Source organism: Camelus dromedarius, chromosome 1, assembly GCF_036321535.1.
Source record: "Camelus dromedarius isolate mCamDro1 chromosome 1, mCamDro1.pat, whole genome shotgun sequence".
Classification (NCBI taxonomy): Eukaryota; Metazoa; Chordata; class Mammalia; order Artiodactyla; family Camelidae; genus Camelus; species Camelus dromedarius.
In genome coordinates this window covers 121,253,969-121,281,274 of record NC_087436.1, presented here as the reverse complement: position 1 = coordinate 121,281,274, position 27,306 = coordinate 121,253,969, and the positions used below count along the sequence as shown (strand labels likewise).

Sequence of the window (27,306 nt, the reverse complement as noted above, 5' to 3'; positions counted from 1 at the left end):
ACTCAACTCAAGTGTATGCCCTCACAGTCTGGGGCCAGAGCCCACACTCAGTCTTGCTGGCAGATGTCCAGCTCAGGGCAAGGCTGGTCCCTCCTGGCGCCCCCGGGAGAACACGTTTCCTCCACCTTCCAGGCCCCTTGCTCTGATCTCTGCTTCTGTCTTCACGTCCTCTCTCTGCCTCCCGCCCTCCTGCCTCCCTCTGGCGAGGGCCTGGTGGTCACGTGGGGCCTGTCTGGAAAACCTGGGATGCCCTCCCACCTCAGGACCCGCACTCCATCACATCTGCAGTCCCCTTGGCCCGTGAGGTGACAGCGCAGGTTCCGGGGATTAGGACGTGGTGTCTTTGGGGCCATTGTTCAGCTCGTGCTCCTTGAGAAGATTCCGTGAGAAGACCTGAGACACAGTTCATGGCGACTTTAACATACTCACTTTTTTTTTTTTTAACATTTTTGTTATTGATTTGTAATAATTTTACAATGTTGTGTCAAATTCCAGTGTAGAGCACAATTTCTCAATTATACATGAATATATATATATTCCTTGTCCCATTTTTTTCTCTGTGAACTACGATAATTAACATACTTACTTTTAATGGTGAACATCAAGTAGTTAAACTCCAGTCACAGTACTCAAATATGAAGTAATGTGGTAGTTTAGGTATTGTTCTTTTTTTCACTTTGATGTATCATAAAGTAACTTTACTTAAACATGCATCCCATGTGATAGCGTCTCCATCATCCTTGAAGCTGCCCCTGGCGTCATCTAATGATATACTTTCCATTTTCTTTAGTTCTTTCGCTTTTTTGGTGCATTTATGTAAATTACTTTGAATTATGCTTCTGTTACTGGAAACTTTATTCCAAGACATGAGAATGTATCCTGAGAACTTTGAAACAGTTATTTTAAAAACATACACTGGAAATCAACTACAGAGAAACAAAGGAGAAAAAAAGGAAAGCATGGAGATTAAACAACATGCTATTAAAAAACCAGTGGGTCGATGATGAAATCAAAGTTGAAACTAAAAAACACCTTGAGACAAATGGAAATGAAAACACAACCACGCAAAATTTATGGGACACAACAAAGGCAGTGCTAAGAGGGAAGTTTACAGCGATACAGGCCTTCCTCAAAAAATAAGAACAATCTCAAATAAACAATTTAACCCACCAGCCAAAAGAATTAGAAAAAGAAGGAAAAAAAAAACCCAAAAAGGCAGCAGAAAGAAGGAAATAATAAAGATCAGGGAGGAAATAAATAAAATAGAGATTAAAAAACAATAAAAAAATCAATCAAACCAAAAGCTGGTTTTTTGAAAAATAAAATTGACAAACCTCTGGCCAAACCCACAAAGAAGAAAAAAGAGAGAGCACAAATAAGAAAAATAAGAAAGGAAAATGGAGAAATTACAACAAATAACATAGAAATACAGAATATCATAAGAGAATATTATGAAAAACTGTATGGAACCAAACTGGATAACCTAGAGGAGATGGACAAGTTTCTGGAAACATACAGTCCACCAGGACTGAACCAAGAAGAAACTGACCACTTGAACAAACTGATCACTGGAAATGAAATCGAATTAGCAATAAAAAACCTCCCTACAAATTAAAGTCCAGGGCCGGACGGCTTCACCGGGGAATTCTACCAAACATACAAAGAAGAACTCATACCAGTCCTTCTCAAACTCTTCCAGAAGATTGAAAAGGAAGGAATACTCCCAAACTCATTCTATAAGCCACCATGACCCTGATAGCAAAACCAGGCAAAGACACTACCAAAAAAGAGAATTACAGACCAATATCACTGATGAACATAGACGCGAAAATCCTCAACAAAATATTAGCAAATAGAACCCAACAGCACATAAAAAAGATTATACATCATGACCAAGTGGGATTCATCCCAAGGACACAAGGGTGGTTCAACACACGCAAATCAATCAATGTAATACATCACATCAACAAGAGAAAGGACAAAAACCACATGATCATCTCAATCGATGCAGAAAAAGCTTTTGATAAAATTCAACACCCATTTATGATAAAAACTCTCGCCAAAGTGGGTATAGAGGGAACATATCTCAACATAATAAAAGCTATATATGACAAACCTACAGCCAGCATAGTACTCAACGGTGAAACACTCAAAAGCTTCTCACTAAAATCTGGGACAAGACAAGGCTTCCCACTATCACCACTCCTATTCAACATAGTCCTGGAAGTCCTAGCCACAGCAATCAGGCAAGAGAGAGAAATAAAAGGATCCAAATTGGAAAAGAAGAGGTAAAAGTGTCACTATATGCTGACGACGTGTTACCATATATAGAAAACCCTAAAAGGTCCACACAAAACCTACTAGAGCTGATTGAAGAATTCAGCAAGGTAGCAGGTTACAAGATTAACGTTCAAAAATCAGTTGCATTTCTTTACACTAACGGTGAATCAACAGAAAAAGAAAGTAAAGAAACAATCCCCTTTAAAATAGCACCCAAAGTAATAAAATACCTAGGAGTCAATCTAACCAAGGAGGTGAAAGAATTACACATAGAAAACTATAAACCATTGATGAAGGAAAGTAAAGAAGACTTTAAAAAATGGAAAGATATCCCATGCTCCTGGATTGGAAGAATCAATATTGTTAAAATGGTCACACTGCCCAAGGCAATCTGCAGATTTAATGCAATCCCTATCAAATTACCCAGGACATATTTTACAGAACTAGAACAAATCCTAATAAAATTTATATGGAACCAGAAAAGACCTAGAATTGCCAAAGCATTACTGAAGAGAAAGAAAGAGGCTGGAGGAATGACTCTCCCAGACTTCAGCAATACTACAGAGCTACAGTCATCAAGACAGCATAGTACTGGTACAAAAACAGACATATGGACCAATGGAACAGAATAGAGAGCCCAGAAATGAACCCACAAACTTTTGGTCAATAATCTTCAACAAAGGAGACAAGAATATACAATGGAATAAAGACAGTCTCTTCAGCAAATGGTGCTGGGAAAACTGGACAGCAGCATGTAAAACAATGAAGCTAGAACACTCCCTTACACCACACACAAAACATACACTCCTTAAAAAGCATGTTCTATTATATTTTAGATCTTCACAATATAATCACTTACTGTATTGCTTTTTAAAGTGATCTTTAAAGGGTTTTGTGCAGAACGCAGTCCTCACAGCGGGGCTGCCTGCCGTCCTCCAAGAGGCCCGGGTGCGAGGCTGGCGCTGGGCTGGCGCTCCGGGGCTTGGATGTCGGGAGGGATCCTGGCACCCTCACCGATGGGGAGGCCCCCTGGGCTCACCCGCTGAGCAGACACCCGCCCCTCAGGGGCTGGGGTTTGGTGTGTGTCCGCAGTGGGGCCCACAGGACCCGCCCCCGATAAGAGCCCTGGTGCTGAGTCTCTAAGGACCCTCCCTGGGGACAGCACTCCACATGTGCTGTCACAGTGTGTCACCAGGGGACTGAGCGTGGCTGGTGTGACTCCATGGGTCAGGGTTCTGGAAGCGGTGCCTGTTTCCTCTGGACCTCGCCCCGCCGGCCTCTCCATTCCCTGATTTTGCTGTGCAACCTCTCCCTGTGGTAAATCACGGCCCTGAGTGTTTGCGAGTCTTAGCGAGTCATCGAGCCTGGGGTGGTCTCTGGCACCCTGACACAGGTTCGTTTCAGTGACAACAAGTACCTTTCATTGGAAAGTCACCCCCCGGAACAAATGAGCATTAAATTCCTTTGCTCTTCCTGGCTGTTTCACCTGTTCTGTCCAGTGGCCTCTCTCGTATTTCACACTAATGTGTTTTGCACACACAGTGCATTGCTGAAAGTCAGTTACTTGAGGGAGGGTGGGAGATACCAGGGAAGGCAAGCCGACGCCCCTTTCTGGGGAGAAACTTCCCCTGGAGGGAGTTTGTGATCAGAGTTGGGGCTGGACCAGGGGTCACGCAGGTGCCTTTCCACCTGGTCTGCAGGCAGCCCTGCTTTCACTCGGACCTGCCCGCAGCTCAGATGGTGCTGCCCTCCGACCACATTCTGAGCTTGGGGTCTCCTCTCCATCCAGACAGGAAGGGAGCAGATTCCGCTGAGTCCCGTGCTCCTCAGGCCTGGGCTGGGATTAGCCTCAGTGAGCTCGGAGCTGGGAAGACAGCAGTCCTGGGAAATGTTCTATACTGTGGAAGGAGACATCTTAGGCAGACTTCAAGATGTGGTGCACAGAGATACCACTGCTCCTTCACTCTGTCATTTGTGTGGTAGCCAGAGACTCTTCCTCCGACGGTTTCGTTGTGCACTGCCTTTTATGTTGGGTGGTGCTGGTAAGCAGCAGAAATGCGGGATCTCTAATAATGAGCTGTTTATTCTTCTTCCTCAGGGCGTTATTGCACGGAAATATGATAGCGTCACGCATTCCCCGCCCCACGGACCTGCTGGAATAATGAGCTGTGCTCCTGGTTGGGGAAGCACGCCGGGATGTACAGAGCCGGGGACCCCGGGGAGCGTGCGCTGCTCGGGACAGCGCCCCCTCGCGTCAGGACCGTGGAGGTCGCCAGAGGGAGGGCGGGGTATGGATTCACGCTCTCCGGCCAGGCGCCCTGTGTGCTCAGCTGTGTCATGAGAGGGAGCCCTGCTGATTTCGTGGGCCTCCGTGCCGGCGATCAGATATTTGCTGTCAACGAGATCAATGTGAAGAAAGCGTCCCACGAAGACGTCGTGAAGTTAATCGGGAAGTGTTCGGGGGTCCTGCACATGGTGATTGGTGAAGGCATCGGCCACCTGGAGTCCTGCTCCAGCGATGAGGAGGTGGGGTTTTATGAAGGAAAAGGCTGGCTGAAGCCCAAACTTGATTCTAAGGCCTTAGGTATAAACAGGGCAGAGAGAGTCGTTGAAGAGGTGCAGTCGGGAGGGATTTTCAATATGATCTTTGAAAGCCCGGGCCTTCGTGCCAGCAGTTCCGAGCCTCTGAAACTGAAACAATGGTCCCTTTCGGAGTCAGCCACTGGGCAATTTGACCTTGAGCATGAAAGTATAAATGATCCGAATCCCAACCTGCTTTCTAAGGAGGAGACAGCGAAAGTGGTGCATGCCGATTCTGTTTTTGGTGTGGGACTGGAGAGCCACGAGGACTTTGGGGTGGACGCCAGCGTTCTGAACGTGGCCATGGTAGTGGGCTACCTGGGCTCCATCGAGCTCCCATCCAGCGGCTGCAGCCTGGAGTCGGACAGTGTGCAGGCCATCCGGGGCTGCCTGCGGCGCCTGCGGGCCGAGCAGAGGATCCATTCTCTGGTGACCATGAAGGTCATGCATGACTGTGTCCAGCTCTGCACCGACAAGGCTGCCGTCCTGGCCCGGTACCCGGCCGAGAGGCTGGCGTTCAGTGCCGTGTGCCCGGATGACCGGAGGTTTTTCGGACTGGTGACTGTGCAAACGGGCGATGATGGGAGCCTGGCGCAGGAGGAGGATGGCGCTCTGCGGACATCCTGCCACGTGTTCATGGTGGACCCGGACCTGTTCAGTCACAAGATCCACCAGGGCATCGCCCGGCGCTTCGGGTTTGAGTGCACGGCTGACCCTGACACCAATGGCTGCCTGGAGTTCCCCGCGTCCTCTCTCCCCGTCCTCCAGTTCATCTCCGTGCTGTACAGGGACATGGGCGAGCTGATCGAGGGGGTGCGGGCCCGGGCCTTTGTGGATGGGGACGCGGACGCCCACCAGAACACCAGCACCAGCAGCAACAGCGACAGTGGCATCGGCAACTTCCAGCACGAGGAGAGGAGCAGCCGGGTGCTGGTGGTGGACCTGGGTGCCGGCTCCAGCAGGCACGGCCCCAGCAGCAGCGCCTGGGAGGGCATGGGCACCAGGGGCTCCCAGCCCTGGGGCGCCTCCTGGAATGGGGCCTTCTGCCACGACCCTGAAGTGGGGCCCCCGTTTGAGGCCGCTCCGCAGGCTGACAGGTGCCGGGACTTTGGGAAGCACCTCGGGCCCACATCTCATGGGGAGGTGCCCCCCGCCTCCTTGCGGTGTTCGGTCCCCCCTTCCAAGAGGGGCGCCGGGGGCCCTGGCAGCGGTTTCAGCCAGCGGTGGCTCCCAGTCCATGTGCTGCAGGAGTGGCAGTGCGGCCACGCCAGCGACCAGGAGTCTTACACGGACTCCACGGACGGGTGGTCCAGCATCAACTGCGGCACGCTGCCCCCTCCCATGAGCAAGATTCCGGCCGACCGCTACAGGGTGGAGGGCAGCCCCGCGCAGCCCCCGCCCAGCACCCAGAAGAGGGACTGGGCCAGGAAGGCGCTCGGGATGCAGAACATTTTCGGTCACCACCGACACGTCAGAAAGACTAAGGAAGACACGAAGGTAAGCCTGTTGTTCGGAGAGGCTCAGTGAGCATGTGTGTGTTTCCTAACTGGGTCAGTCATGATGAAGCGACAGTGCCCTACTCCCGGGTTCCCAGGCCTGGCTTGCCCCCACCCTCTGCCCCCGGCTTCACAGCTTGTCTGCGTGGCTTTGAGGCTGCAGGCTCCTGCCTGCATGGGGGCCCTCGCCCCGAATCCGGTGGTGACTTCCCACCCTTTCCTGTCCCTGTGGCCCCTTTTCGTCTCTGGCCCCAGTGGCCGAGGCAGCCTGCCCTCATGAGGTGAGAAAATTCCCGAAGAAGACTGTTCACTTCGGGACAGGGCGTGTCACCTTGGTGTCAATCCTTGCTGTTTCCCTCATTGAGAAAATCCTACTACGAGAAAAACGCTGGCCGAAGTCAGCTGCGGCTGGCGGCTGGAGTGTCGGACAGTGGGGCACACGCTGGTGTAGCACCACCCCAGACGCCCTCGCCCCACCAGGGCGCCTTGGGGCCCGTCTCCCCCCAACCCCAGCTTAGTTCAGAGCCGAGGTGTGTGGAGGGAGCTGCTGTGGGGGCGGGGGGCTCGGCTCAGCAGGAGGCAGGCTGTGGTCAGGCAGAGGAGGGGGTGGCGCTGTTTGGAACAAGGATGGATCTGCGGGGTGGGGAGGGGTGAGGGGGGCGGGACTGGCTGGCACTTAACTCAACTGGTTTGAGAGGAACTGTTCTCAGAGGATTTTTGTGATTTAAAACACCTTTTCTGTGTGTGTTCACATTTTTGTTCTCAGTAGCCGCAGCTCTCTCGAGAAAACCCTCCCTAGGCCACTGGCTGGTTGGGGTGGGGTCAGAGGTGGAGGAAGGCTGTGGGGCTGAGGCTGCAGAGTCTGATGAATGTTCCGTCTGAGAGCCCTCCCTTTCCCAAGGCTTGTTATTTTTCATTATAAAGCATACTCAAAGAAAGCTAAAGGTGGAGGAAAGGACAGATGTCCCATTGTTTGCCTCCCCAGACGACCGTGAAACAGTGCAATGTATCTAAGCATAGGTTTTCGCTTTTATAAACATGGTTGTAATCATATGGTTTTGACTGAATTCCTGAGCTGGCCGGGCTAGCAGGAGTCCTGGCCCGTGTGCAGCCTCCCTCCAGTTCCCGCAGTCCAAGCCGCACAGGCTGGGGTCTCCTTCCAGAGTGTTCCCCTCGGGCCACCTGCTTCAGCCTGGGCTTGCCTGTTCAGTGGGGCGGGGGGGGGCGGCCCTGGAAGGTGGCAGAAATGCTCTGTGAAACTGGGGAGTTCACTGCCTCTTTGAGTGCATGTCCTGCACGTGACTCTTCTCCATTGCCACGGCGTAAGTGAGTAATCAAACGCTGAAGGAGCGACGGCGTTTGCGCGGTTCTCCCCGGACTGCAGCGCGCCCTCCGGCCTGTTCGCCAGAGTAGGAAGCGCCCCGCCTGTGCCCCGTAGAGCACTGCACGGCTTCACACCCCTGGCGACGGGGTTCTGAGCTCAGGAGCTCCCTGGTCTCCGGGTGAGCTGACCAGTCCTCGAGGGGTTAAGTGACTTGTCTGAGGTTCAACTGTCAGGATTAAGCAGGTTCATGATTCAAGTCTTGGGCTTCTTTTTTTCTTTTAAGACTTTATTTTTTAGAGCAGTTTTAGGTTTGAAACAATTGAAAGCAAGGCACAGAGATTTCCCACATACCTTCTACCCTCAGACACACACAGCCTCCCCCGCCATCAGCACCCCCACCAGAGGGCGCCTGTGTCACAGCCAGCGAACCTGCACTGACAGGTCGTCGCCCGGAATCTGCGGTTCACGATGGGTCACTCTTGGTGCCGTGCATCCTGTGGGCGTGGACAAGCGTGTACCATGTGTCCACCGCTACAGGGTCACAGAGTCGTGTCACTGCCCTAAACATCCTCTTTGCCTGCCTGTTCTCCCCCCCAGCCCCGGTGGTCTCTTCACTCTCCCCGTAGTTTCACCTTTTCCAGAACGTCACAGAGTCAGAATCCGACAGTCTGCAGCCTTTTCAGACGGGCTCTGTCACTTAGGAATCTACATTTAAGGTTCCTCCATGTCTTTTCATGCCGTGTCAGCTCATTTCTCTTTAGTGCTGAATAACATTCCACTGTCTGGAGGGACCACAGTTTATTTATCCATCACCTGCTGAAGGGCATCTTGGCTGCTTCCAGGTTCTGGCAATGACGAATAAAACTGCTGTAAACATCTGTGTGCGGGTTTTCGTGTGGACGTAAGTTTCCAGCTCCTTTGGGTGAGTACCAAGGAGCCCAACTGCTGGATCACATGGTAAGACTATGTTTAGTTTTGTAGGAAACCGTCCTCTGAAGTGGCTGCACCACTGCGTCCCCAGCAGCCATGATAAATGTTCCTTTTGTCCCACATTTTGGCTCCCATTTGGTGGTGTCAGTGTTCAGGGGTTTCGCTCGTGTTCCAGGTGTGTAGTGGTGTCTTACTGTTTTAATTTGCATTTCCTTGGGATGTATGGTGCTGAACGTCTTCTCATATGCTTGCTTGTCAAACCTGTGTATCTTCTTTGGTAAAACGTCTGTTAAGACCTTGGGTCTATTTTTCAATCAGATTGTTTTCTTATGGTTGAATTTTACGAGCTCTTTGTGTATTCGGGGTGTTAGTCCTTTATCAGATGTGTCTTCTGCAAACGTTTTCTCCTGGTCTGTGGCTGTCTTTCCACTCTCTTGATGTTGCCTTTTGTGGAGCAGACGTTTTACTTTTAGTGAAGTCCAGGTTATCAAGGCTTTCTTCCATGGATGTTTGTACCTGCAGAGGCGTCCCCCAGCCCGAGGCCACCGAGGTTTCTCCTGTGCTACCGGCTAGGAGTTTCGTGGTTTTAAATTTTACGTCCAGATCTGTGATCCATTCTGAGTTACTGTTCTGAAGGGTGTAAGGTCTATGTCCAGGTTCGCTTGCTTTGCATACGCGTGTCCTGCGGTTCCAGCACCATTTGTGGAGGAGACAGTCTTTGCTCCTTTGTTAAAGATCCGCTGACTGTTCTTAGGAGGGTCTTGGGCTTCTTCTTAATGTTCTTTTACCTTGAACAAAAATGTAGTGAGAATGCAGGTATTTGCTGTTAGTGCTCTAACACCGTAACGAAAGAATGCGATACAGAGTGGAACCGGTGTGTCTCTCATGTTGGAAGAGAGCAGTATTTATCCGAACGGCGTCTGCTCACTGTCCGCAGTACATTTCCTTATTTGACCCGGATGGGGATTCTGTGAGCTCACCATCTTACTCACAAGGAAGGAAGGTTTATACACATCAAACGACTTGCCCACAGTCAGGTGGAGTTCCTTTTGTAATGTGATGGGACACTCAATTGACCTAAAAACAAGTAGTAATAAAGTGTGTTTCCTTGCGTTGCAGCCGCAATCCCTTGAAGTGTGTCCATTGCTCTTTCCTCTGCTAAGCGGGGTCCCCTGTGTTACTAGCGCAGTCTAACCCCACAGCCCTCGCTGAGCGGCAGAAGCTTCCCAGGGTCCTGAGGCGGGTCTTCTGGTGTGCCTCCTGGCCCGGCCTCAGCTGCCTGGGGGCTAGTCAGGATGAGCAGAGGACAGGCCAAGAGGGAGCACGTGCCTGGAGAGGGGAGAGGAAGAGGCCTTAGGAGGGGGACGGGGAGATGCCAACAGTCGTGGAGTGTCCGAAGTGACTGTGAACTCTTCTCCGTGGTGACAGTGGCTTCAGGGTCTTACTCTGTGCAGTCAGGATGCATCAGGAGATGGAAAACACATCTGATTTGCACAGGAGAAGGTGGTGTGAGGAATCATTAACTAGACCAAAGGAGCACTAGTGGGACCCGAGGAGGTCGCAGCAGAGGGGGAGGGAGGGAAGGCAGACGAGGAGGAGACTTTGTCAGCACAGAGAGGAGGAGGCCGGTGGGGCTGAGCGTGAGGGCTGCCGGGGCACGGCCGGCGAGGAGGGTGCTGTCGGGACATTGCAGTCCACCCCTGCTGCCCGACAAGGGCCAGCGCAGCCCCCTGTGGGCAGAGGTGCTGTCAAGTCTGCAAGGCCCAGCTCCAGCGTCCGATGCCAGCAGAGAGGGGTGGGCTTGGCGCTTAATGATGAGAGAGTCTCGGACGCCTGGCTCAGCACAGCTTACAGCACTCCCTCTGCACCTGTGAGCTGACCTTCGCGCAGCGGAGACGGAAACTTCAACAGGGCACACGGCCTGCTTCTGTGCCACAGGGGAGACACGCGCTCCCGGCCATCAGGGTCCCGGCCATCGTCCTTCTTGCTGTTTGTTGTTCCTGTTTGTTTAGTGGCTTTTCTGAGCAAATTCTGCCAAGTGTATGTATTCTTTGTTGTGTGTGGCCGCAAGGTGTCTGCTTGGTTTGCTTAGTGGTCAGCTGGTGACGGGACAGAGACTTCCTTAGAGGCCGGTCTGTCTCCCGGTCCTTGCCAAGGGGCCCTGTGTGTGCGGACCTGCCTTCGGTGCTCAGCCAGGGCCTCCAGGTCAACCTGGGGTGGGCGCCAGAGCCTCCGTGGGGCCGCCCTGGGCACGGGCACGGGCACGGGCACGGGCACGGCCCTGCATGGGGAACCCGCTGGAGCTTTCAGACCCCCAGTGGACGTCTCATTCCTCCGCTGCTTTTAAGTTGGCCTTAGCTGCCTGTGCCCCTGAGGGGTGTGGCCTGTGTCCAGTGGGGTGGCTCTGGCCTGGAAGCCCTGGGAGCTCCGGTCCTCGGTGGGTGGCAGGCACACCTAATGCCAGGCCTGGGTTGGGGCCCCTGCCAGGCTGTCCTTCCCTTAGGCACCCTCTCTCTCGGCCCTGGGCTGGTCTTCAGTGGCCTCTGCGTGTTTATGGCTGCTTCCATGTTGTCACCGACAACTCTGCCTTAAATGTTCCCTTTGAAATTCCTGGCATGCAGCCTCTCTCAATTCTGTGTGCGAAAGAAAGCCAACAGTCAGAAGGACTCTGCACTGAGTTCAGGCATGAGCTGTTCTCTGAGTCCTATCAGGCCTGTGTCCAGACAGTCACCTTGTCACTACACTTCTCCACCGGCACTTTGTCACTGTCTCTTGGTCTTTGTACCCCAAGCTCAATCCAGACCTCGGGCCCCTGGAGCCCCTCCCTCCCGTGAGGGGAAAAGCCAGAGTGGGGGCCCACTTTCCCCAAGCCCGCCCGTCCAGGTTGACACCTCTCCGCCTCGGGCCTTTTCATTCTGCTGGTCAGGGGGCAGTTTATAGGAGTCAGTGCTCTTCTGGTGACTCCCAAAGCTCTGGCTCCCAACGCACGACCCAGGCAGTGCCCGTGAAGCGGACTCACCCTCATCAGCTGTCTCCTCGTTGGGGAGATTGGAGCGGGTAGCTGGGAGCTCATCACTTGGGGACTTGGCCGAATTTAGGGAACTGTTGACGAGAGTTAAGTAATGTCTGTACACGGATGATTTTCCACGTTGTTTGCTTTGCTTTGCTTTCTACTTAACGTCTACAGCCAGCAGAAGGAGAAGTTGGTGCTAATGCAGATACAGCTTAAAGTCTGCGAGTACCACACGGGACTGATGAGAGAGAAGTCCGTGCTCTTGAAATGCCGTCTGTATCGTCAAAAATGATTCAGTTATGTTCAACTTGAACGAAGGCTGTTAGGGTTCTGCTTCTTTGAAAATTGACGTTCTAAGAACATTATTAACTAAAATATCTGGTTAAGTAGCAAAAATCCACATTCTTAAACTTTACACATAGTGGATTTTGGAAAATTTTTAAATGAAAAGATATTATAACATATAAAGGATTTTTGTCATCTTGAAATGAATTAATAAATATTTTAAAATTTCTCAGTTTAATTTTTAATATGAAAAATATTCATAGATGAAACCCACAAAAACAAAAGACCTCTGGGGTCCTCAGGAGTTTTTCAGGAGTGCAGACACCCCGAGACGCCGGTGTTTTAGGATGGCCGCCATCACCAGGGTGCGGGAGGACAGACTTCCAGGAGCGAGCCCTTTCCAGTCTGGCAGTATTAGTGGGCGCTGAACTCTCTTTTTGATTGAGTAAGAAATACTTACTGACGGTGGCGTGAAGAAAAATGTATCTTCCTAGTCTAGCTGGCGCGCGCTCACGTGCAAGTGGTAGAGTTGCGGTCTGTAGCGCCTGCCTTCAAAGTGGCCTGAACCTGCAGGGTGGGGCTGTCCCGCCTGGAGTTTGGGTCGGCTGCCCGGCTGGCGTGGAGGCTCCCCCTTCATCAGGAGCCAGTTTCCTTCTGTCGTGTTGCCCTCATCTGCATGTGCCTCCACCTGAACTTGAAGGTAGCCGCTCCCCAGGCCCCCCATGTCCATGGTCCAGCCTGCAGGAGGGGGGCATCCCACAGGAGGGGGAACCTGGAAGTGGGGGGCCTGCAGGAGGGGGGAACCTGCAGGAGGGGGGCCCGCAGGAGGCTGGCAAGGGGGGCAGTGGAGTCCCAGTGGAAGTGTCAGGCACCCTCTGCTGCGCCTCATTGGCCGGGCCTGGTCGCGTGGCTGCAGAGGAGGCCGGGGAGTGCTGCCGCACAGGCAGGCGTCCAGCCCAGATCTCCGTCCCTCGTCAGACCAGCTCTGTGCTCCGCCACACGGGTGGGTTGGTGTGTCACCCACGGGAAAGGCCCCCAAGGCCACGTGTGCATGTTTAGTATGATCTCGTTTTTGTGTGAAGTATTTGAGCACCCCTCAAATAAACCTAGACATTTTAAAGTGTGCGTGTTTGTATGCAAATATACAGGGAAAAAAGGAGGGAACACTTGGAACAGATAGTGATGGTTACCTCAGGTGCCGAGTGGAAACTGAGCAGGACGTTGTCATTTTGTTTTGTGCTGTTTTGATTTTTTATTCTGGGCTTATGACCATATTTTACTAACTAAAAATAATTCCTTTTGAGAAAAAAAATATTATTTTTCTTAGTCCTTTTACTGAGAACAGAGTGAGAGGTGGTCCTGTGCGCCAGCAGCAGTGTTTCTCCGGCGGCGCTGATGACCGGCTCGTTGGCTCCCGAGAGGGGAGCTCCGGGTTCAACAGACGGACCCTGTGCAGTGTTTCTAGTACAATGAGAGGAAGTTTTAAAATAGATTGTAAACAAAATATGCAGAATACTAAAAGGCCGGGCTAGGGCCCTAAGATTGAATCCTGCTAAGGCGTGCGGCTTTGATCTCTGCCCCCGGGAAACAATGCCCTTGGGCAGCGTGGCATCACTCTGCTAATCCAAAGGAAAGGAAGCGAGCAGGGGCCGCAGCCCCTGGGGAGTCAGCGGGTCTGGGGAGACAAGCTGGCGGGGAGGAGCCTGCTGTCTGCTGCCACACGCGCTCCCCGTCCCTGTGGGGAGTTCCTTCTGAGCATGTGCGCTGAGCACTCTCCGGGGGGCTCACTGCTGCGTGAGGACCTTGCGGACCCTGAGTTTGAGGCTGGTTGAGGTGCTAGGGGGCAGGGGAGAAGCACTTGGCCCATCCTGGAGCAGGCAGGGCAGGCTTCCTGGAGGAGCTGGCCATGGTCAGGAGGACGGAGAGTGTGCAACCCTGGGGTGGAGGAGATGGCAGTGAAGGAGCAGAGACAAAGCAGGCCACACTTACTGTTCTTGGTGTGTACAGGATCCAGGAAAAGTGAGACTGTTCGGGCTACGCAGCCCTCAGCTTTGTCAGAATCAGGGGTGTTTGAAGTGCTTGACTCCCTAAACAATGTATTGGTTTGTTTTGCTGTTTCTTCTGCTTTATAAAAAAATGGTTTCATAGCACAATCTTCTACAATGTGTTTTTAAATCATTGACTATCATTTCCAAGATCTATCCATGATATTATCTGTAGCTGCAGTTTATTCATTTTAACTGTGTGATATTCCATTGTGAGCACCCCACACACTCACACACAGTGGTTAACGAAGTGACTGATGACACTGCCGTGCACACACTTGCACACGTCTCCAGCTGTGTACGTGAAAGACTTTTCTCGGGATCTATCCGGGGAGGGGACTGGCCCATCCGTAGCAGATGGACTGAGTATGAAGCTTTTAGTCTGCTTGTTCATACTGACAGTAGACAGGTCTCTGGAGCAGGGACAGGTTTAATTACCGGCTTCTAATACTGCAGTGGTTCCTCCGCGCCCAGTCCTTGCCCTGGGCCAAAATGATGAGAACCATTCAGGTTCGCCCTGCAACTCCAAGAACAAACTCGGGAGCTCACACACACGCTGCGCCCCTCCCCTCCTGAGACTGGAGAGAAACCTTTACTCTTGAAGCAAATTCTCTTTCCAGACAGAGGAGGAGATCCTGGGTTTTCCCTTTTACCCTTTAAAGATGGGTGAGCGTCTCCAGGAGGAATGTTAAGACTGGCCTCTCCTGGGAGGTGCTTCAGGTCTCACTCCTCTGAAAGGCCAGCCTCTCCTGGAGTTTTCACCATCTAGTCCATCATAATTTAACCTCCAAGTCACAAGACTCGGAGACTTTTAGTTCAACTTCCAAGTCTCAGTAAAATTTGCTTAGAATGCCCTAACCGTGCCGAAACCCCACACTAGCCAGCGCAGGCGGTCCGACTGCAGCCCGTCCTCGCCAGAACTCGCCGTCTTCACACTCCTCAAGGTTTTGCCAATCTGTTAGTTGTAAAATGGTGTCTTGTTATGGCTTTAGTTTGCATTCCCTCCAGCGTACAGATTTGATTTCCTCTTTGTTGAGGGGCCTACTGAAAACTCTGCTCATTTTTCTGTTGGGTTGGCTTTGCCTCTGACGAGTAGGAGTTCTAGACTCTGGCTGTTAGCCTTTTGCCGATTACATGTGTTACACGTGTGCCTTCCCATGTTTCACTTGCTGTGGCATCTTGACAGTCAGAAGTTCTTGGCTTCAGTGTCGTCCAGCTTGTCAGCCTTTCTCTTAGAGTTTGCACTTTTGATGTAACACATTCACTACTACCCTGAGGTCAGAAAGATTTTCTCCTTTTTTTTCCTAAAGTCTTTTGGAGTTGATTTTTATGAATGGAGTAAGGTGGGTGGCAAGCTAATTTTTCTCTGTGTGGATGACAGGTTGTGGGAGCACTACATTCGTGCTCTCACGTGGCCCAGCCACATCCCTCTGCTGGACGTCGTGTGTTCACATACATGCTGGTCTCAGTTCTCTGCACTCCGCCATCAGCACCACCAACAGCATTTTACTTTCAGAATTGTAGCTTTGTATCTGATCTGCCAAATCTCCTTATCTGATCTTGGTTTTGCTTGAGCCTTGCTCTTTTATGTAGATTTTACAGTCAGCTTATAAATTCTCCAAAAAATGCTGTTAACGTTTTTATTGTGAGAACTGACATATCCAGGACATTGAGCCTTCCTATCCATGAACATGGTATCTCTCACCATTTGTTTAGGTTTTCTTTATTTTCTTTCAGTGAAAAGTTATAACTACCTTCACAAACATTGTTGATTAGACTTATTCTTAGATTCTTTGACTAAGTTTATTCCTAGGTGCCTTATATAATTTGTTTCTGTTCTAAGTGGTACTCCTAGAAACTGTGAATGTTAACTTTTGTGATATATAAAAGTACAGTGGATTTGCTGCTTTCTATATGCAGCTGCCCTGCCAGGGTTACCTCTGTTAGTATTTTTTGATACTTGTCATTATGAGTGGGTGTTGAAGTTCAGCCTTTCTCTTTTGGTTATTTTACATTCATTGGGGCAATCAAATGTGCTTCCTCCATCACGGTGCCAAGGTGGCATATCACACTGATTGATTTTGGAATATTAAACCACGCCTGCTTTCCTGAGGTAAGTCTAATCCATGGTTATCTTTTTCATGCACTGATGGATATTTCTGTAGAATTTCTGAATCTGTGTTTATGAGTGAGACTGTCTTACAGTTTTTCCTTCTCTCATTGTCTGTCTGGTTTTGGTACCAAGGTCATTCTCCCTCATAAAGTTATAAAATCAACGGTGGCATTTTCTCCCTCTCCTCCTACTCTTCTTCTTCTTCTTCTCCTCCTTCTTCTTTTAATAGACTTTAGTTTTTTAGAGCAGTTTCAGGTTCACAACAGAATTGAGCAGAAAATACAGAGAGTTCGCACATAGCCCTCCCCACCCACGTGTATATACTCCCCTACCCTCAGCATCCCTCATCAGTGTGGCATGTTTGGTACAATTGATGAACCATCGTGGACACATTATTATCAACCAAAGTCCATAGTTTACATTGGGATTCACTCTTGATGTTGTACATTCTGTGGGTTTTGACAAATGCATGATGACATGTAGCCACCACTGTAGTGTCATACAGAATAACTTCATTGCCCTAAAAATCCCTTGTGCTCCATCTATTCATTCCTCCCTCCCTCCTTCTCCCCAAACCCCTGGAAACCACGATCTTTTTATGGTTTCTGTAGCTGTGCCTTTTCCCGAATGTTATTTGGTTGGAATCGTACAGTTTGTAGCCTTTTCAGACTGGCTTCTTTCATTTAGTAATGTCTTTTAAGTTTCTTCCATGTCGTTCATGGCTTGATAGATCATTTTTTTTTAATCCACATATAGTTTTTAATTTACTTGTATGTACCGCTCATTGTTTCTAAGAATGTTTACAGCTTTAGCTTTTAAACTTACATAGTTATCAAAGGAATAAAGCCAACCACAAAATAAGAATTAATTCAAAAAGATACATACACCCTGCTATTAACAGCAACATTATTTATGATTGCCAAGATACGGAAGCGCCCCAAGTGCACATCGATAGTGGAATAGATAATGAAGGTGCAGCATATATACACGTAATGGAACACAACTCACCCATAAGAAGGGAGGGTATTTTGCCATTTGTGGCCCTTCACTTTTTTTTTTTCACCTCAAAAACCAGAATTTTGTAACCAGCACAAACATGTCCATTACATCAAAAACAACAAAATATCTAGAAATAAACTTAGCCAAGGAGGTTACCTACACTCTGAAAACCGAAATGACACAAAGAAACGGAAAGATTTCTTGTGCTCTTGGACTGGAGGAATCAACGCTATTAAAATGGCCACACTACCCAAAGCAACCCAAGATCCATTGCAACCCCCGTCAAAATACTCGTGACATTCCTCACAGAACTACAGCAGACAATTCCAAAGTTTATAAGGAACCACAAAAGACCCCGAACAGCTAAAGCAATCTTTTGTGGGTCTTTTTTTTTTTTTTTCCCCACTTTCTTCTTTTTGTTCTCTTTTCTTATGGTTTGATGACTAGAGAAGGTCCTCTAATGTTTGTTGTAAAGCTGGCTTGGTGGTGCTGAAATCTTCTAGCTTTTGTTTATCTGTGAAGCTTTTGATTTCTCCATCGAGTCTGAACAAGAGCCTTGCTGGATAGAGTGCTCTTGGTTGTAAGTTTTCCCCTTTCATCACTTTAAACATATCGTGCCACTCCCTTCTGGCCTCTAGAGTTTCTGCTGAAAAATCAGCTGATAACCTTATGGGAGTTCCCTTGTATGTTATTTGTTGCTTTTGTCTTGCTAATTTTAATATTTTCTCCTTATCCTTAACTTTTGTCCATTTGATGACTGTGTGCCTTCATGTGTTCCTCTTTGGGCTGATCCTGTGTGGAACTCTGTGCTTCCAGGGCTTGGATGACTGTTTCCTTTCCCAAATTGGGAGTTTTCGGTTATTACCTCTTCAAAAATTTCCTCAGGTCCTTTCTCCCTCCTTCTCTTCCTGGGACCCTGTAATGCGAATATTAGTGCACTTCATGTTGTCCCAGAGTGCTCTTAAACGATCCTCATTCCTTTCATTCTTCTTTCTTTTTTCTGTTCTGCAGTAGTGATTCCCACTAATCTGTCTTCTAGCTCACTGATCCGTTCTTCTGCCCCATTTAGTCTGTTCTTGGTTCCTTCTGGTGTATTGTTTATTTCAGCGATTTTATTCTTCAACTCTGTTTGGGTATTCTTTATATTTTCCAACTCTGCTAAAAACTTCACTCTGTGCTTCTGTACTCCTCTTGAGTTCTCTGAACATCTTCACCATCATTACTTTAATCTCTTTCTCAGATAAATTGCCTGTCTCCTCATCACTTAGTTCTTCTTCTTAACCTTGGTCTGGGAGTACTCCTCTGCCACCTCATATTGTTTATCTTTCAGTGTGTATTTTTAGGTAGGTTAGTTAGCGTTTCTCGACCTTGGAGAGGTGGCCCTCTGTGGGAGACGTCCTGTGCGTCCCTGCAGTACACTCCTCTCTTGTCAGACAAGGGCCAGGGTCCAGCAGGTCCCAGGTTAGAGCCTGGCCTGTGTTTGTGGATTCCTTCCACAGGCTTTGGGCTTGTTGTTTTCTTATTTCTGGTATCTGCTCCCTGGTGGATGAGGCTGGACCAGAGGCCTTTGTGGCTCAGGGGGTCTGCTGCTGGGTGGGGCTGTGCTCCCACCCAGTGTGCTGTTTGGTCTGAGGCTTCCCCACAGGCTGTTGGGTGGCGCTGGATCTTGATGCTAACGATCCATTCGAGATGTCAGCCTCCAGGAAAGCTCTTGTATATGAACACTCTCAGAATATCCACCACCAGCTTTTATGTCCCCTGGGTGAGCCACAGCCATCCACCATGTCCCCTGGAGATCCTCCAAATCCAGCAGGCAGGTCTGGCCCAGGTTCCTGTGAAATCACTGCCTCTGCCCTTGGACTCAGCACACGCAAGTTTCCGTGTACACTTTCCAAGCAAATGGAGTCTCCTTTTCCCCCAGTCCCATGAGGCTCCCAGAGCCAAGTCCCCCTGGCCTTCAAACCCAGATTTCCTGGGGTCTCCTTCTCTTCCCAAAGCCAGAACCTGGGCTGGGGAGCCTGACAAGGGGCTTAGAGCTCTCACTTCTGTGGGAGGGTGACTTAGCTATTGTTCAGCTTGTGGGTCACCCACCCAGGGGGTATGGGACCGAGTTATATCGCGAGCACGCCCCTCCTACCGTCCTGCTGCGGTTCCCTCTTTATGTTTTCAGTTGCAGATCTTTTTGCTAAGTTCCAGTCTTTTTTCCAGTGGTTGTCTAGCAGTCAGTTGTGGATTTGTTGCAGTCACGAGGAGAGGCGAGCTCGTGGTCCTACCACTCCGCCATCTTGACTGGAAATCTGTTCTTCCTCCCTTTTGGCATATTGAATCTTTTATTTAAAAAATCCTATTAAGAGATGAAATTTGTTTTGTCTGTTATTAATATAGCTACATGAGCTTTCTCTGAGTCAGAATTTTCTGTCATTTTGTTTAAACTTTTCCAGTTCTCCATGTGCTAGGATTGCTACCAGAAGTGGTAGATAGTGGGATATCTTTCCTGATCCAGTTTGACATTCTGATAGTTCAAGAGTAAGATCAGAATAAATTGGCAAGTTTAGTCCATGTGTATTTATTGGGATTACTGGCATGTGGAGTCTTGGTTCCGTGGTGTTACTGTGTACTTTCTGTCAATCTGTCTTTTCTAGGGCCTCGCCCTCTCCCTGTGCTGTCCTGCCTTTGTTGGTGTGTTTTGTTTTCAAGGCTGTTGGTTTGCTAGCTTTGTTCATCACCTTCTTTATTGGCTTGAAAGTTATGCCGCCCACCTTGTTCTATCTTTTAAAGGTTTTCATCCTCAGTGACTGCCTGGCACTTAGGTATTTGCTGAATAAGCAAACATATTCCTTGATTTTCTGTCCCGATCTGAACGTCCTTTCCTGTATATTCGCCCTTTTCTTTCTTGCGCAGGAGACCCAGGCTCTGCTTCGTTCTCAAGAGGGCGACTCTGTGTGGCGAGGAGCCCCTTCCTTCAGCTCCACACGTCTCTCCACAGTCACTTCCACACTGTCTAGTTTTCTGTTGGAGATGGAATTTTGTTGATTCTGAAGCCGTTTTGATTTGGGGCTTAGCATTCTTCCTGACGTTCAGTGTTTTGTGGGAACAAGTTTCAGAGGTTGTGCTTGTCGTTCAGCTCAGGCCGCCTCCGTGATCAGCTCTGGTGGGAAGTCTGTGCCCCCTTCCCCTTGCCAGGTGGGTCCCTGTCAGGCTCTGCTCCCAGGGGATGGGTGGGAAAAGGGGAAGGGGGTCTTGCAGTTCCTCCTGGTACTGTGCTTGAGTCCAGTTTGCTGTTTCCTCATCTCTCTGGGGCCTCATTGCCCCCCAGACACCAGCTGTCACCCTGCCCACTCTGAGGTCCGAGGTTCGGGTCCCAGCACCACCCACGTTGCATCTGGCGCAGAATTTAAACCCTTCTCCTCTCCTGTGCTGCCCCAGCCCCAGGGGTGCAGGCCCCCCACCGCCATCCTGGGGTCTCTTTTTACCTTTTCAGTTCTCGATACCTGGTTTGCAGTTCCTTATATGAAATTCTCTCTTAAAACAACTGGTGTGGTTCTGCCTTCTGACAGTATAGTGGGAGGAGTGAGTGTGTTGGCTGGACGTCTTACTCCTCAAATTCTCTTGGAAAAACCTCCGGATGATCTGGCCTCTGCCTTAAGCTAAGCATCCTCCCTGGCTGGAGTTTGCTCAGCGAGCGCCTGCTGTGCGCCAGGTGCTCGGGGCTTGGGGGCACAGCCCTCGCCCCGCTGGGGCTCCTGGTCCAGTGCTTGCAGGCTTCAGGTCAGGCGTTTCTAGCTCTGACTGTCGTGGGGCGCGACCGGGGTCTGGCCCTGACTGCCTCCAGCCGCGTGACCCCGAGCAGGCCCCGCCCGGGCTGAGGGTTCTCATCTGTGCTTGAGGAGGCTGGACTGGCACCCTAGGCAGTGGGCAGCCGTCAGCCGACCCAGGTTCTGCTGTTTCTCCTCCCTTGGCCTCGTCTGTGGCCAATGAAGGCATCCCTGCGGGGCCCGCGGCCCTTCTTGGTTTGAGGTGACAGTCCTGAGCAGGGTCCAGGAGTGGGGAGGGCCACACACTGAAGTCCACCCTGCCATCCAGGTTGTGTCCTCGATGCCGGGGGTCGGCCTCCTGGGAGGCACTTGCGGGCGGTGAGGGGGACTTGGCCCCACCAGTGCCTCTGGGCGTTGGGGCGCAGCAGCCTCAGGCGGGGGCCTGGTGTCACCCCCTTGCCTTCACAAGCAGTTGTGATGAGTTGTGTGCAATTTAAAAAGTCGAGTTGGCTTTGAAGAAAGCTGATTTTTAGGCCATTTTGATCTTAATCGCCCCTGTTCAGTTCTGTTTGGGGGTGCCGGCAGGGGTGCTGCCTCAGTGGCGATTTGTCGGCTTGTCCCTGGAGCACAGCGCTGCCCATGCACCGTGGCCTGAGGAGAGCCTGCTGGGCGAGGGCAGGATGGAGGGAGCCTGGGAAGAGGGCTGTTGGGAGAAGAGGGTAGAAGAGAAGGCAGTCCCGGCGCTGAGGGCTCCTCCGTGGCGGTGTCAGGAGTGTCAGTAGGGCAGCTGCGGGGCTCGTCCGTCCGCAGGCAGCAGGCGGCCAGGGGCTTGGGGGCAGGTGCTTTCCTGCGGAAGGGTGGGTAACAGGTGCGCTAATGGGGTGGGGGGGGTGAGCGCCTGCGGGGTCGTGGTGCAGAAACTTAGCCTAGAGAGCTTTACAAGGAAGTGCCGCAAGGTTTCCCCTTTCTGCAGGATGCCCGGGCCCTTCTGCAGGTGGGGGGGGGGCAGGGAGAGCCCTCCACTTGCTAGTCTTTAGAAAACATGGCACGTCCTTTGTGCCTGGTTGGTCACTCAGGATTTCAGGTCCCCTGGAAATCAAAGATTTTCAGCTGTGATGCTTTTTATTTTTAAAGTGTGATGATTTATTAGCTGGAACCAAGACCACATTTGTGGAGGTGTCTGGCATAATGACAGTGGATTAATTCCGGTCATTTCCCGAACAAAGAATAAGATGTTTAATGGCTGGTTATTTCGTGCACTTGCATTGGTTTGGTCTTCAGACACCAGCTGAATGTCTAGGGATTCTTTAGTTTCCTAAAATGCTTATAAAATTATGTGCCAGCAGGAGCCTGCTGAAAACCAGTCTTTATCTCACTAATGATTCCCCCACCCTCTCGTGCTTTCCCGTTGCCCTGGGACGTGGACTTCGAGGCTAGGGTTGCTCTCTGGGACACACAGTTGGAAGCAGCACAGCAAGTGCTTGGGGATCCCAGGATGATTCTTTTTTTTCAAGTTTGTGTTTTCTGTTGTGGTGACCTTGACCTGGACGATCTGGAGGCCCCGATTCCTCCAGGCCATGCGTCAGGCAGAACTCAAGTCTCCTCCCAAGAAGGTAATGACATCTTTTTCTTTGTGTTTAGGGCTCAAAGTTTGGGCGGGGCCTTGGGCTGGCCCTGCCACCTCAGCGCGCCTCTGCTCGGAGATCTTTCGGGAGGGCCAGGAGGCTGAGCATCACCCGCTCCCTTGATGATCTCGAGGTAACTTCTTTTTAGTTTTGCTTCTTTTATTCTCCTGGTTTTTAAAAATGAAAAGCAATCTTGCAGACACAGCTGAATCTGCTTTGAACCCCACCCTGATCCTACTCCCCCCTCCCTCTTGTGACCTCAGTCTTCAAGTGGGGCTTCTGCTCACCCCTGGCCCTTCCCCCACCCCGTGTCCCCAACCCTTTTCCTCCACTCCACTGTCTGCACGGCATTGTGCTATGTCCCCTATTCTCTTACGAGCCAGACGCTCTCATAGACACTTTGGGATGTGAACTAGTTTAACCTTCACAGGAACTCTCTAGGGGGCCTGTCATTCGCTGTGACTGAACCAAACTTGGGTCTGTTGGCCCAGCACACAGGAAAGCCATCTCCTGACACCAGGCTGTGGTGAAGGAAAGTGCAGCCTTTATTGCAGGGCATCCAGCAAGGAGAACGGGCAGCTCATGCTCAAAAGACCCCAACTCCCCAAAGGCCTTCAGGGAAGGGCTTTGAAAGGCAGTGTGAGGGAGGGGGTCCCAGGGTGTGTGATGAGCTCATGCACAATTCTCTGGCTGGTTGGTGGGGAGGTAACAGGGTGATGTGTCGGGAACCTCGATTGCCAGCCTTCTGGTTCCAACCAGTCTGGGCTCTGTGTGCTGGTGATCAGCGTGCAGTTAGCTTCTTCCACCTGGTGAGGGCTTCAGTTTCTGCAGAACAAAGATATGAATCAGGGTGTTATCTACAGACTTTGAGGAGGAGCTGAAGGTCCTTGACTCTGTTTTATGGCTAAACTATTTCTATTTGTCTTGCTTGACTGTTTCCTCTGTTTCTGCATTTTCTCACTTGTCTGGTTAAATTTGCTCTTGGGTAAGGCCTAGGAGGCTAAAGCTTTTCAAGAGGAAGGGGACACTAGGAGGGTCTGTAAAGGAAGGCCGGGAGGGGTCCTGCTCTGTTTCATACTCCCTTTTAAAGATGTAGTATTGATCCATAGCTACTGAGAGCATCATTTTGTGTGGTCCTTTTCTTTGATCTATAGCCCTTCAAAAGTTAATAGACTTAACTCTTAGAGCAGCTTTAGGTTTGAAGAAAAGTTAAGCAGGAGGCACAGAGAGTTCCCTGGTGCCCTGGTGCGGTGCACTGGTATGTTATCATCAGCCTACGTTCATAGCTTGCGAGACAGGTCCCTCTCTGTACTGCGTATCCTGAAGGCTTGGACAATGTGTAAGCTCACGCAGCCACCGCTGCCTTGTTACCCAGAGCATTCACACCCTGAAATCCTCTGGGCTTCCCTGTGCACCCTCCCTGCTTGCCCTGAACCCCTGGGATCCACGGTCCTTTCACTGGCTCGTTTTGTATGTTCTAACATTTTACACGGGTGTAATCCTACTGTATGTCTTATTCTGCCATTTTAAAAACGTTGTAGTATATTTTCAAGATTTGCCTTGTAATTTTTTCAAATTGAAGTCTAGTCAGTTATAATGTCAATTTCTGGTGCACAGCGTCGTGCTTCAGTTGTACATACACATACATATGTTCGTTTTCATATTCTTTTTTGTTATAGGTTACTGCAAGATATTGAATATAGCTCCTTGTGCTATACAGAAGAAACTTGTTCTTTAAATCTGTTTTTATATACCTTGTAGTTTTAGTTATTTTACTTGTTATGTGGCATTTCATTATGTCTATGCCACAGTTTTTTATCTACTCTGCTGTTACCGGGCACTCGGTGGAAGGTGGGAACAGCCATCTCTGAGCGGAGCTTCCGTGGACACTGCCACACAGGTGTCCTTGCACCCACCCGGGGCTGTGGGCAGTGATCCAGGAGCAAGGAGGCTGCGACAGGCACGGCCGAGCGCCACTCAGGCTCTGGTCACCAGCAGGACATGGGTCCCTGTGACCTCCTGCTCACCAACGCTTGGTACTGTTAATCTTGAATTTGTCCCTGTTCCAGTAAAATGCCAGCTTGTTTGAATCTGCATTTCACTGACTGTGAGTGAGGTTGAGCATCACATCATGGGTTCTTTGTCTATTCAAGTGTTTTCCTTTTTGAATTAGTAGCCTATACATATCCTTCTCCTAGTTCTAAAATTTTTTATTTAATTTATTTTATTACTTTAAAAATAGATTTTATAGCAATTTTCTTTTTTAATATATTTTGGGTACAGATCCTTGGTCAGAGAAATGTTTTGAAGATCTTCTCTGTGACTAATGTCTATGTTTGTTTAGGACGTTTTTATATATTTTTTTAATTGCAGTAAAATATAATATAAAATTTACCATTTTAAGTGTCCAGTTCAGTGGCAGTAAGTACGTGCACATCGTTTGCAACTGTCTGCCATCAGCTCCAGAGCTCTTCCGTCCTCCCCGGCTGAAACTCATGCCCCAGGCCCCTCCCTGGCCTCTGGCTCTCAGCATCTGACTTTCTGTCTCTATGAACTTGACTGGTCTCATCTAATCATACGCTATTTGTCCTTGTGTGTCTGGCTTTTTTCACTGAGCACAGTAACTTCACGGTTCACCCAGGTTGTAGCAGGTGTCAGAATTTTCTTCCTTTTAAAGGCTGAATAATACTCCACTGTGTGGCTGGACCATGTCCTGTTTGCCCGTTTGTCTGTGATGGACTCTGGGGTGGCCCCACCTCTGCCTGATGTGGATGCTGCCGCTTTGAATACAAGTGTACAGACATCTGTCTGAGTTCAGTGATGTTTTAAAAGTTAACTGTGAGATATTTCTTACAGACACAATAACAATTATCTGGAATAAATTGACTGTTTTTTTGCGGGGGAGTGTAAAACAGTATGTTAATTTGTGTTCTGATGCAGAATTGGAATCATTGGCTGTTAGAGCTGGAAGGGCCTCGGATTCACCTCCTTTTCCAGAGGAGAGAAGGGGGACTCATTCGGAGGGTTTTCAGAGAGTCTGGGTGCGGGTTGCAGGGCTGGGTGGGGTGTGTGGACAGGGTGGGTGGCTGGAGTGGGTCCCGGGCAGGGGAAGGAACCCTGCCCATGGGGCCCAGGGCTCTGGGGTCCCTCCGGCAGGGGGTCTCAGCCCCACCTGCGTTCTCCCTTCAGGAGTTTCGCCAGGCGTTGTCTCTGCGTTTTCCTGGGAGAAGGGTCTCTTCAGGGGCCTGAGCCCCGAGAGGTTTAGCGGTGGCTTGGGACCAGCCCCCAGGCCCTGCAGTCACGTTCCCTGTCCTCATGACAAACAGCCAGGGGTCTGCTGTCACTGGCAGGCTAACTGAGGACAGGCTGACACCTCCTGTCTCTCCCTGACTGTCTCCATCTCTTCAGCAGGTGTGAGACATCCCCACTCCTGGTCCTCACAACCGTGCCTGGGCCCCTCCCAGAGGCTCTGGCTTTCACATCTTGCCTTTAACGGTCCTCAGTCATCCTGGGCCTGCTAGTCATAGTCACCCTGCCCAGCTCCACTGCACAAGTCCAGTTTCCAGCCCACTTTCTGGAGTGCTCGAGATACCAGGGTCTTGGGTTGAGCTCCCTGGAGCAGACTCAGACTGGGGCCATCTAAACAGTGGGGTGAGGAGGACCTGGTAAGGACCTGCGCGTAGCAGGGTGATAAATAGCCAGTGTATCAGGTCAATCCTAATGAGCTGTGACTGTGTAAAGCAGAACTAACTCTGTTTTGTTTGGTTTAAAAATATGTAAAATTAAATGACACCACAGCAGCGAGTGAGCACGGGGACGGAGGTAAATGGAGTTCGGTGTTTCCGGGTGCTTACCTGGGCGAGGGAGAGGAGGAAGGTGTAATAAAATGTGATTTTTATAAGAGAAGGATGCACAGTGTAATCTCCAGAGCAACCTAAGACAGTAAAATAATGGCTAAATTTTAAATTAATAGAAGGAAAAATGGAATAATAAAAAATGTTGAATTTGAAAGAAGGTGAGAGAGGAGGGAAGGGGGGTCGGAGGGTAGAGATCATGAAGAACCCTGCCATTATGGGGTCAAGGCCAGCTGTGCCAGTGGTCACATCCACGGTAAAGGAATCAGATATTCCAGTGAAAAAGGGAAGGCTGTCAGACGGCATTAAAAATCTGGTCATGCTGCTTACTCGGGGCACAACTAAGATTTAAGGAGACGGAAATGTGAATACAAGAGCAGAGGACACCGCGTGGTACCAGTCGGAGGGGTGGCAACGCAGCTGTGTGTGTCCTCCGAGAGACGAGCCTTTGCCACGGTAAAGGCGGCAGGAAGGTACAGCTCTAATCTGCATCTGTTCAGCGACACAGTCTCAACATGCTACAGCAAAAATGGGCAGAAGTGGGGACAGAAACGGGCCAACCTGTACTCACAGCAGGAGATTCTTAAACTCCCTGCTCAGTAACTGGTGGACCTGACAGGGAAAGCTCGGTCAGAGCTAGGCGATCTGGACCACTTGGCCTGCCGGCCTTCCAGGTGGCGCTGAGCTCGATGACGCGTCCCTCCCACCCTTGGAACTTGGACGGAGGCTGACCACTTGCTGGGCCGTAAGCAGGTCTCAACAAATAAGGACATCTCCCCACCCGGAGCCTGTCCTGACCACAGGCAGGTGTAGCCAGAACCAGCGGCAAAGAGCAGGCGCTGCAGCCCTGGGCCAGCTGCTGGGCGACCCAGAGTCAGAAGAGTCACTTTGGAAGCCAGAACATGCTGAGTGGAATGAGAATTCAGCTAATCCTGTGCGTAGGACCGCCCGTGGCTTTACGATGCATGTGTTAGAAATGAAGGGAAGTGGCGGGGAGGGCACAGCTC

The 27,306-nt window shown here is 50.3% G+C and overlaps 1 protein-coding gene across 3 annotated transcripts in view; it reads left to right on the top strand.

Moving 5' to 3' along the window:
• The window catches only part of RGS12 (regulator of G protein signaling 12), a 105,978-nt gene that overhangs the window by 24,460 nt on the left and 54,212 nt on the right, over positions 1–27,306 (top strand). For all 3 annotated transcript variants that reach the window (XM_064488536.1, XM_064488533.1, XM_064488541.1), the window contains exons 2-3: positions 4,379–6,357; positions 22,462–22,578. In XM_064488536.1, the coding sequence (XP_064344606.1) occupies positions 4,477–6,357; positions 22,462–22,578 (1,998 nt within the window). In that variant the 5' untranslated portion in view covers positions 4,379–4,476. The remainder of the gene's footprint in view (positions 1–4,378; positions 6,358–22,461; positions 22,579–27,306) is intronic.